Source organism: Pristis pectinata, chromosome 8 (assembly GCF_009764475.1).
Source record: "Pristis pectinata isolate sPriPec2 chromosome 8, sPriPec2.1.pri, whole genome shotgun sequence".
Classification (NCBI taxonomy): domain Eukaryota; kingdom Metazoa; phylum Chordata; class Chondrichthyes; order Rhinopristiformes; family Pristidae; genus Pristis; species Pristis pectinata.
In genome coordinates, this window is record NC_067412.1 from 3,872,345 (window position 1) to 3,884,104 (window position 11,760).

Below are 11,760 nucleotides of genomic sequence, written 5' to 3' on the forward strand. Positions count from 1 at the left end.
GCACTGCCAGGTGTTAATGAGGAGGTGCTGCACTGTCAGAGGTGTAGCCTTTCAATTGAGAAACTGAGTCACTAATAATGAACATTTTTAAAAAATCTGACGTAATCCTCCAGTACCTGTGTGACACAAAATATTCCCGATCCTGCCATATTTCTAACCTTCCGATCTGGAACTCCCTCCCCCGTGGTAACTGTGTGAGTTCTGGGGTGTGATGTTTGTCAGATGGATGTTGCTCACTGTCTTCGATTCTTGAAGGACTCATTTCCTTCAAGACTCAAAATGCCAGGGGGTTAAGATCTTTAAATAAGGCAGCTTTTGGCACACTGGCCTTCATAAGTCAGGGCTTTGAGTATAAAAGTTGGGAGGTCACGGTGCTGTTGTACAGGACACTGGTGAGGCCGCACTTGGAGCATTGTGCTCAGTTTTGGTCGCCCTGCTATAGGAAAGGTGCTATTAAACTGGAAAGAGTGCAGAAAGGATTTACAAGGATGCTGCCTGGACTTGAGGGACTGAGTTATTAGGGAGAGGTTGGACAGTCTGGGACTTTATTCCTTAGAGTGTGGGAGACTGACAGGTGATCTTATAGAGGTCTAGATAGGGAATAGATAGGGTGAATGCACTCAGTCTTTTTCCCAGGGTTGGGGAATCAAGAACTAGAGGGCACAGCTTTAAGGTGAGAGGGGAGAGATTTAATAAAACTTAAGGGGCAACTTTTTTACACAAAGGGTGGTATCTCTGGAATGAGCTGCCAGAGGAAGTGGTTGAGGCAGGTACAATACCAGCATTTAAAAGACAGTTGGACGGGTACACGGATTGGAAAGGTTTAGAAGGTTATGGGCCAAATGCAGGCAAATGGGACTAGCTTGGGTGGGGCATCTTGGTTGGCCTGGACCAGTTGGGCTGAAGGAACTGTGTAAGTCAATGACTCGATAAGAAAAGTAGGATTGGGGGTGGGGGGGAGGTGATAGGGGAGGGGACTGCAGGAGATGTAGAAACCTTTACCACATTTAAAAAAACAATCTGATATACACTTGAAGAGTCATGACATTTACCACAGAAGAATTTGTCCTGGAAGCTGGGGTGAAGTGGTTTAGATTTTATCGACTGGCACACATGTGATAAGCCAAATGGTCTCTGATATTGTAAACTTTGTATGGTTCTATTAGGTGCTTTATTAAATAAAAGAAAGAGAGCGAGAGAGAGTGTTAATTTTGTCTGCACATTACAAATTCAGGCAATCGTTCCTAGCCCACAGCAGTGATATAAAGCAGTTGGTCACATTGTGCAATTTTTATGGGTGTGTACACCAGCACTGCATGTGCCACGGATGTTATGATCACGTTGCGCTGCTCAGAGGAAAGGGGAGCTCTGTGTGTCAACATGTCCCAACAAGTTGACTGTTCCCTGGAATGAGCAGGTTCTCTAATGAATGGTTGGACGGCCTGGGCTTGTAGTCACTGGAACGTAGAAGAGTGAGAGATAATTTGATGGAAAAAAATATAAGATCTTGAGATCTTGACAGGGTGGACGTGGAGTCAAACGTACAAGTCAGGCCAGTAGGTCCCTCATGCCCGCTCTTCCATTTAGTAAGCCATTCCTGTCTACCTATGGTAACCCCCCTGTGTATCAAGTATCTATCTAAATCTACCTTGAAAATATTCTGCCCTTTGGTATTGGTATTGGTTTATTATTGTCACTTGTACCGAGGTATAGTGAAAAACTTGTCTTGCATACCGATCGTACAGATCAATTCATTACACAGTGCAGTTACATTGAGTCAGTACAGAGTGCATTGATGTAGTACAGGTAAAAACAATAACAGTACAGAGTAAAGTGTCACAGCTACAGAGAAAGTGCAGTGCAATAAGGTGCAAGGTTACAACAAGGTAGATTGTGAGGTCAGAGTCCATCTCATTTGTATAAAGGAACCATTCAATAGTCTTATCACCGTGGGGTAGAAGCTGTCCTTAAGTCTGGTGGTACGTGCCCTCAGGCTCCTGTATCTTCTACCCGATGGAAGAGGAGAGAAGAGAGAATGACCCGGGTGGGTGGGGTCTTTGATTATGCTGGCTGCTTCACCAAGACAGCAAGAGGTAAAGACAGAGTCCATGGAGGGGAGGCTGGTGTCCGTGACGCGCTGGGCTGTGTCCACAACTCTCTGCAGTTTCTTGCGGTCCCAGGCAGAGCAGTTGCCGTACCAAGCCGTGATAGTTCCAAAAACTCATTACTTTCTGAGAGAAAATGTCACCTCATCCCTGTCTTAAATAGATGACCCCTTGTTTTTAAAGAGTGACCACTAATTCAAGATTCTCCTCTAAGAGGAAACATTTTCCTCAATCTGTGAATCCTCACATTTTCTTCTGTGAAGATCCGTCAGGATTTAGTGTTTCAATCAATCTCCCATTCACTCTTCTAAACTCCAGTGGATACAACCCTAGCCTACCCAACCTCTTCCCTTAAGACAGCCTGTTTTAATTACTCAGTAATCTTTGTGTGAACTGCTTCCAGATCGTTAGCATACTTTTTTAATTAAGGAGACCGATACTGCACATAGTATTCCAGTGCCTTATCTATCTGAATCATAACCTTCCTACTTCTGTATTCAATCATCTGGCAATAAATAACATTCTGTTTGATTTAGTGATTACCAACCATGCCTGCACATTAGCCTTTTGTGAATCAGGCACTAGGACCCCTCTGTAATCGCTCACCATTTAGATAATATCTCTTTCATTTTTCCTGCCAAAATGAATAATTTTACATTTTCCAACCCCACCTCTTGCCACATCTTTGCCCACTGACTTAACCCACCTTTGTAACCTCCTGTGCCCTCCTCACAACTTGCTTCCCGGCCTGCCTTTGTGTCATTGGCAAATTTAGCAACAACGCCTTTTATGCCTTCATCCAGTTATATAAATTGTAAAAAGTTCAAGTTCCAGCTCTGTCCCCTGTGGCTCACCGATCATTACGTACTGTTATGAGCCCAGGTTGCTACTTGATGAGTGTCCCTTTAAGGCGCCTGAATGGTAGTGTGTGACTGCTACGAGCAGGGAGCTTCTATAACTGGAATGCTGCAGATGTCTGAAGGAGGATTCATTGCAGTGCTGGCAACTGCGGAGAATAGAGGATAGAGAGCGAGAGAGAGCGAGAGAGAGAGAGAGCGAGAGAGAGAGAGAGAGCGAGAGAGAGAGAGAGAGAGAGAGAGAGAGAGAGAGAGAGAGAGTTGGGAGCACTGACTGCCAGTCTCTGTATCTATGAGTGAAGCACCGTTGTGACTGTCACTTTACAATCCATACATGGATTTTTGGAGCAATCTGTGGAGTCCACTTTGTCCTTAACCTGTACCGGGAAACAGGTACTTCTGTGGGTGGCCACGTGTCGAGTGCCCTCGGTGTGGCAGATACTTCGGAACAAAGCAATGGAGATCTTCGGTGATTGTGGTGGCGTATTGGTTCCATCGTGGAACTTGTGGATTTCATAAACTCCTTCTCTCTATATTATACTCTACATTTTACTCTACATTTTAATGTGGTTTTCAGAAGCCTTTGCTCATCGTTTTGCTTCATGACTTGCTGAGCTGAACTGGTTTACCATCATAAAATTTTGAGAACTATTCCTAGACTGGGTGGTTTGGGAACTAGCCACACACACACTTAGGTTTATTTTGATCAGTATCTAATATCTAACGTTTTCTTTTCTCTTATTATTACAAGCCGTTATTAATACATAGATTTTAACGTGGAAACCTGGCTCGCTGTGTTTCTATTGTTGCTGGTACGTAACAGTACACCCAACCAGACAAAGATCCACTTATGCCAACTCCCTGTTTTCTGTCAGCCAGCCGTTCTTCTATCCACATCAGTATGTCAGCTCCTACACCACGAGTGGATGTCTTGAGGAAAAATCTAGAACTTGGGGTCAATGTCGTCTCTTCCATTCTGACTGGTTGCATCACGGCCTGGTGTGGAAACTGCATTGCATAGAAACACAAGAGGCTACAGAGAGTGGTGGGACTCAGCCACTTCTGTTACGGGTACAGCTCTCCCCACCATCGAGGACATCTACAAGAGGTGACGTCTCAGGAAGGTGACATCCATCATCAGCGACCCCCACCATCAGGGCCGTGCCCTCTTCTCGATGCTGCCATCAGGCAGGAGGTACAGGAGCCTGAAGACCCCACACCTCAATGTTCAACAACAGCTTCTTCCCCACTGCCGTCAGGTTCTTGAACTGACCTGAAAAACCCCAACACTGCCTCGGACCATATTTCTTTCACTCTCAACTTGCACTAGTGTCGTTGTGTTCATTTTGTCATGGAAGTTATACGTAATATATGTTAATTTAAGTTTATGTTAACATATGTTTGTCATGTCTGTAACGTACTGTGCTGCTGCTGCAAACAGCTAGTTTTCATGGCATTTATACCCTGTGTATGTGTGCCCAAGACAATAAACTTGAACTTTTTATTGTTACTTTAACATTTCTTTACAGTTTGCTGTTCTATACTTTGCACTATTCCATTGTTTTTGGCGCTTGTCACCGTATTTACTGTTGAATTTATTATTACCATGTACGCTGTTTACATTACAAGCAAGGAATTTCATATGACAATCAACTCACCTGAATTGAAGACAGAAGATTACGAGTCTTTTGAAACGTCTTCCTCAAAGGGAGGTGGAAACAGAGTCTGAGTACTTTTAAAAGAGAGGTAGGTAGACACTCAAGTAAGGGGATGCAAGGTAACTGGAATGGGAGAAACCTGGAACTGAGCCATGAGCCGCCATCCTATAAAAAGCAGAACAGCTTGAGGGGCCGAATGGCTCATGTTCCCAATTCATTTGCTCAATAGGTAACTAAGATCTGTTTACTGATCTCATTGCTATCGTGGGATCAGGTGGTTGCTGCCTTTCTCATGTTACAACAGTGACTACACTTCAACAATGAATAAAGCTCTGGGAGTTTCAGTAGTTTGAAGTGTGAAGAACAAGTTATTTTGAGAAGCTGTATTGTCTGACCTGTCCTTTAAGGTCAAAATGACCCCAGGATTACGAGGGCTGAGCTGCATTTTGAGCACACACGTCCAGTAATGGTTATTTAGTAATTTAAGTTTACGAGATTCAGGAGTAACAAGTCCCAGCCGGGGTGGAGGGAGGTTTTGCAGGCGGAACGTTTGAGCGGCTGGCGGTTGCTGGGGGAGTGTTGTGGTGGGTGGGGGGAGTGGCCCGGCCCGGGAGATGCCGGCGCTGGTGGCCTTCGGGAGGCGCTGGGGCCTGGCCGGTGACGACCTGGTCTTCCCCGGGGCCTTCGAGCTGCTGCTCCGGGTTCTGTGGTGAGGAGAGCGGCGGCGGTCCGTCCCCTAACAGCCCCCCCCCCCGCGCGTCCAACCCCCTCCGTCCCCCCTCCCCTCCTCCTCCTGTCCCCCCTCCCCCTCCTCCTCCTCCTGTCCCCCATCCCCCTCCTCCTGTCCCCCCTCCCCCTGTCCCCCATCCCCCCCTCCTCCTGTCCCCCCTCCCCCTCCTCCTCCTCCTGTCCCCCATCCCCCTCCTCCTCCGTCCCCCCTCCTCCTGTCCCCCATCCCCCCCTCCTCCTGTCCCCCCTCCCCCCCTCCTCCTCCTGTCCCCCATCCCCCCCTCCTCCTCCTGTCCCCCATCCCCCTCCTCCTCCTCCTGTCCCCATCCCCCTCCTCCTCCGTCCCCCCTCCCCTCCTCCTCCTGTCCCCCCTCCCCTCCTCCTCCTGTCCCCCCTCCCCCTCCTCCTCCTCCTGTCCCCATCCCCCTCCTCCTGTCCCCCCTCCCCTCCTCCTCCTGTCCCCCCTCCCCTCCTCCTCCTCCTGTCCCCCATCCCCCTCCTCCTGTCCCCCCTCCCCCTCCTCCTGTCCCCCCTCCCCCCTCCTCCTCCTGTCCCCCATCCCCCCTCCTCCTGTCCCCCCTCCCCCCCCCCCCCCCCCCCCCCCCCCCCCCCCCCCCCCCCCCCCCCCCCCCCCCCCCCCCCCCCCCCCTCCCCTCCTCCTCCTGTCCCCATCCCCCTCCTCCTCCGTCCCCCCTCCTCCTGTCCCCATCCCCCTCCTCCTCCTGTCCCCCCTCCCCCCCTCCTCCTGTCCCCCATCCCCCCCTCCTCCTGTCCCCCCCTCCTCCTGTCCCCCATCCCCCCCTCCTCCTGTCCCCCATCCCCCCCCTCCTCCTGTCCCCCCTCCCCTCCTCCTCCTGTCCCCCTCCTCCTGTCCCCTCCCCCCCTCCTGTCCCCCATCCCCCCCCCTCCTCCGTCCCCCCTCCCCCCCATCCTCCTGTCCCCCCTCCCCCCTCCTCCTCCGTCCCCCCTCCTCCCGTCCCCCCTCCTCCGTCCCCCATCCTCCGTCCCCCTCCCCCCTCCTCCTCCCCCCCTCCTCCTCCCCCATCCCCCTCCTCCTCCTCCCCATCCCCCTCCTCCTCCGTCCCCCCCTCCTCCTCTCCTCCCCATCCCCCTCCTCCGTCCCCCATCCCCCCTCCTCCGTCCCCCATCCCCCTCCTCCTCCGTCCCCATCCCCCTCCTCCGTCCCCCATCCCCTCCTCCTCTGTCCCCCATCCCCCTCCTCCTCCTCCCCCATCCCCCTCCTCCTCCGTCCCCATCCCCCTCCTCCTCCTCCCCCTCCCCCCTCCTCCTCCTCCGTCCCCATCCCCCCTCCTCCTCCCCTCCCCCCTCCCCCCTCCTCCGTCCCCCATCCCCCCTCCTCCTCCGTCCCCATCCCCCCTCCTCCTCCGTCCCCCATCCCCCCCTCCTCCTCCGTCCCCCATCCCCCCCTCCTCCTCCGTCCCCCATCCCCCCTCCTCCTCCGTCCCCCATCCCCCCCTCCTCCTCCGTCCCCCATCCCCCCTCTCTCCTCCGTCCCCATCCCCCCTCCTCCTCCGTCCCCCATCCCCCCTCCTCCTCCGTCCCCCATCCCCCTCCTCCTCCGTCCCCCATCCCCCCTCCTCCTCTCCGTCCCCCATCCCCCCTCCTCCGTCCCCCATCCCCTCCTCCTCCGTCCCCCATCCCCTCCTCCGTCCCCCATCCCCCTCCTCCGTCCCCCATCCCCCTCCTCCTCCTGTCCCCCATCCCCCTCCTCCTCCTGTCCCCCATCCCCCTCCTCCTCCTGTCCCCCATCCCCCTCCTCCTCCTGTCCCCCATCCCCCTCCTCCTCCTGTCCCCCATCCCCCTCCTCCTCCTGTCCCCCATCCCCCTCCTCCTCCTCCTCCGTCCCCCCTCCTCCGTCCCCCCATCCCCCCTCCTCCTCCTCCTCCCCCTCCTCCTCCTCCCCCATCCCCCTCCTCCTCCTGTCCCCCATCCCCCTCCTCCTCGGTCCCCATCCCCCCTTCCCCCCCTCCCTGTCCCCATCCCTATCCCTCCTCCTCCGTCCCCAATTCCCCTCCTCCTCCATCCCCATCCCCCTCCTCCCTGTCCCCCATCCCCCCCTCCATCCCTATCCCCCCTCCTCTGTCCCCTATCACCGTCCTCCTCCTCCTCTGTCCCCATCCCCCTCCTCCATCCCTATTCCCCCCTCCATCCCTATCCCCCCCCCCCCATCCCCTATTCCTCTGGGATTCTGTGGTGAGGAGAGCAGCCCCATCACCCTTACTCTGCTTGTCATCTGGTGAGAGGCCCCACACCTCAAACGTTGCCTCTGTTTCTCTCTCCACAGATGCTGCTCGACCTGCTGAGTGTTTCAGACTTTTTCTGTTTCTATCTCTGATTTCCAGCATCTGCAGCTTTTATTATTCTTGTGTCCCTGATGCCTTGGTACCCACACCCCCGTGTTGCTTAACCAGACTGGGGATGGGTGAAGTTTCTGCTGGTGGGGGAAGTTAATGAGTGTTTGGAGCAGGATTTCACTCAAATGCTCAAGATTGTTTCTCATAAGATGGGTCAAAATCTGATGCTCCTTCAGTCTTTTGTGGATAAGTATGTCTTAATAGTGACATCTGTCAGGGTGACCCTTTCTGTGCTGACGTGTGGTAGGAGAAATTGGATTTATTGGAGAGTTAACCGGAATTCCCCACCTCCTGGGTTAGTTGTGTGTAGCTATGCCTCATCAATGGAATACCAAGTACCACTGACTCTAACACTATATTGCTGGAAGGATCCTGACCCAAAACGTTGACCGCCTGCTTTTCTCCATGGATGCTGCCTGGCCTGCTGAGTTCCTCATCATGTTTTTCAGCTAGATTCCAGAACCTGCAGTCCTTTATTTCTCTAACACTGACTCTAGCATGTATCTTACACAATGATAGTTGTGCAGGAAGCAGTTTAGAAATTTCTTGCTCAAGAATAGATTCTCAGATTGTTCCCACAGATGAGAAGGTAGCAAACAGAACTTCACTTTAAGAAAGGAGGATGAGACAATGGAGAACTAAAGTTTGGTTAGCCTGACCAGTGGTGTAGGGAAGACACTCAAACCTATTAATGAAGTAGCAAGGCAGCTAAAAAATAATAGTCAGTCTGGACAGGGTCAACATGGATTTATGAAATCGTGTTTGACGGATCTGTTGGTTTTTTGAGGTTGGATGAGAGGACCAAGTGTAATATATCCAAGTCTGCGGATGATGCTAAGCGAGTTATTGGTGTGGGTTGTGAGAAGGTGTTTTGCCAAAGTTAGCAGGATTGTTCGCAGATCTGACAGAAATAAGCCTTGCATGTGCAATGCAGCACACAACACACTTTATTGTGAAGTTACAACAAGTGGTACTTATCTCGGGAGCGCGCCTGAGCCCGTTTCACTGCAGCGCCCCGTTCCAATCGGTCCACGGCATCAGTCACAACCTGACCTGTGGTGAGCCCAAATCTGAGAGACCTCACCACCGGTGTGCTCACTCTTTTATACCCTGGTCACTTCTTTCCGCCCCCTACCTGGGTCGATCCTTTGTCCAGGTCGACCCATCACGTGACCATTGCCTCGGGCCCTGCTGGCTCATGTCTGCAGAGACAATACCTTGGTTTCTGAGCACCCAGGTCACCCTTCCCCGTGCACACACACCAGCAATTGTTCCTTGCGCTCTCTGGCCGACATTTCAGGATTCTTACCACAGAAGGATACGGAGAGGCATAATGGGGATACAGACAGGCTAAGTAAATGAGCAGGGGCTTAGCAGATGGCATATAATGTGAGGTCATTCAGTATGGTAGACAAAGCAAATGGGCAGAATATTTCCCAAATGTCGAGAGGTTGAAAAATATTGGCCTCAGAGTAATTGCAGTGTCCCTGTGTAGGAGTCACTGAACATTAATGTGCAGTGCAGCAGCCAGTTTAGCGACAAGCAGTACGGTGACCTGTGTTGCAAGAGGTTGAGAATGCAGATGTGTTGCCCGATTAATACAGGGCACCCGGAATACTGTGTATGGCTCTGGTTTCCCTACCTAAGGAGGGGCTTGTTTGAAATTGAGAGAGATGCTTCACCAGTTTGATTCCTGGGGATGGGATAGTTAGTCCTAAAGAGAGAAAAAGCAGATTGGATCCCTACAGAGTTTAAAAGAACAAGCGGTAATCTCATTGGAATGCAACAAATTCTTACAGGGCTTGACAGGGTAGATTTGGGGACGATGTTTCCCCTAACTAAGGTGTCCAGAATCAGGGAACACAGTCTCAAAATAAGGCGTGTGCCATCCAGGTCAGAGAGGAGAGAAAAATGTCTTTGTCCAGAGAGTAGTGAAGGTCGGAATTCTCTGCTCAAGAGGACTGTGGAGACTTGGTCACTGAGCATACTCAAGGCAGAGACCTTGGGATCTAAAGGGATGTGAGAGTGCAGGAAAGTGGTACTGAGGTAAAAGATGTGTCATGATGTTAAATGGTGGAGCAGGTTGATAGGACAAGTGGTCTAGTCCTGCTATTTTTTTTAAAACATTCTTTTGTTTCTCGTGTTCAGTTTTTTAAAATTCAGTTTTTCAGCATCTAGACAATGCTGGCAACGTTGCCCAACTCTAATTGCCCCTCAGAAGGAGATGGTGAGCAGCCCTCTTGAGCCACTGTAATCCTTCTGACGAAGGTGCTCCTGCAGTGCTGTTAGGTAGAGAGTTCCAGGATTCAGACCCAGTGATGGTGAAGGACCGGCATTAAATCAGGATGGTGTGTGATTTGGCAGGGAACCTGTGAGTGGTGGTATTCCCAAGCACCAGCTTCTCTTGGTGGCAGAGTTAGCAGTGGGGAGGTGCTGTTCAGTAGCCTGGGTGAGTAACTGCAGTGCATTTGGTTAATCGGATCAAGTAGTAACATACTATAAAGCGCTGAAACGTAACATTTATTGATTTCTTTCCCACAAGTTATTTAAATATTGTATTTTGCAACACTCGAGCCAAGTTGGAAATATCCCTCGGCAGCCTCAAAAAAACAATATGGAGGCAAGAGTACAAGTAGAATTTTCTGTTCCCATTCCGTGAAAACAAAATACAATTCCCCAACAGCAAAATTAAAAGTGCTTCTAAGATAATATAAAGAAAAACAGGAAAATGGAAGCAGGAGAAATTGAAGTTGACATCGAACAGGATCCACAAGATTAAGTTGGTTTGTGCAGTATTATAAGACGTTGGTGAGGCTGCCTTTGGAGTATTGTGTTCAGTTTTGGTTGCCCTGCTATAGGAAAGATGCCATTAAGCTGGAAAGGGTGCGGAAAAGATTAACAAGGGTGGTTGCCAGGAGTTGAGAGGTTGAGCAGGTTGGGACTTTATTCATTGGAGTGTAAGAAAATGAGGGGTGATCGTATAAAGGTGTATAAAATCATGAGGGGTGTAGCTAGGGTGAATGCACACAGTGTTTTCCCCAGGGTTAGGGAATCAAGAACTAGAGGGCACAGGTTTAAGGTGAGAGGGGAGAGATTTAATAGGAACCCGAGGGGCAACTTTGTCACCCAGAGGGTGGTCAGTGTGCGGAACGAGCGGTCAGAGGAGGTGGGTGAGGCAAGTACAATAACAACATTTACAAGACACTTGGACAGGTCCGTGGGTAGGAAAGGTCTCAAGGAATATGGGCCAAACACGGACAACTAAGACTAGCTTAGATGGGTGTCTTGGTCAGCATGGACAGGTTGGGCCGAAGGGCCTGCTTCCTTGCTGTGTGACTTTATGACTCTAAGCATTAATACAGTTGTCAGAAAGTGAATTATATAACAAAGTCTGTGGTGATTTTGTTTTTACTTGGTCACCTGATTCTAACTTGGTCGAGAGATCGTCCTTATTGGTTTTTATAGTTTATTTCACGCCATTATTTCCTTGGGGCTCCTTTCTTCTTGCTCTGTGCTGTTGACAGATTTAAAACTGGTCCTATGACACTAAGAATCTTTCTACCCTCCTGCTGTGCTGTGAAGCTGGCTAACGCTACCAGTTTGGTTTTGCAGGTGGATTGGGATCCTGGTTTTGTACTTGACGTACAGAGGCCAACTTGACTGTAAACATGGAAGAATTCTCCCCAGCTATCTTTTGGTCTTGATTGTCCTTTTGGCTGCAATCATAGTCATCCTATTGGTAATTGTGTGCACTAGTATGCAGGGTGAGTATTATTTGTTTACTGTGCCAGACTCATTGTGCATTTATTACCTCCATCCTGGGCTTCTGTCGCATTCAAGTAGCCAGAACTGTAAAATGTCTTAATTTTTGGGTGATGGATTTTGCAGTAAATTATTCTGGCAGGGTTATAAACACACAACTAGAAGTGGGATTAGCCACATGTCCTTTGATCCTGTTCTGCTATAAAGGAACCTGAAGGCTGGTGCTGTGCCTCAACCTCGTTCTCCTGCCTGACTTCCCCATGTTCTCTCTCAC

General features: G+C 50.6%; 1 protein-coding gene across 1 annotated transcript in view; it reads left to right on the forward strand.

Annotated features, from left to right (window-relative positions):
- The first annotated feature begins 5,212 nt into the window (after positions 1 to 5,212).
- Positions 5,213 to 11,760, forward strand: part of daglb (diacylglycerol lipase, beta) — a 46,230-nt gene continuing 39,682 nt past the window's right edge. Inside the window, exons 1-2 of the mRNA XM_052022517.1 lie at positions 5,213 to 5,329; positions 11,337 to 11,488. Coding sequence (XP_051878477.1) covers positions 5,235 to 5,329; positions 11,337 to 11,488 — 247 coding nt within the window. The 5' untranslated portion in view covers positions 5,213 to 5,234. The remainder of the gene's footprint in view (positions 5,330 to 11,336; positions 11,489 to 11,760) is intronic.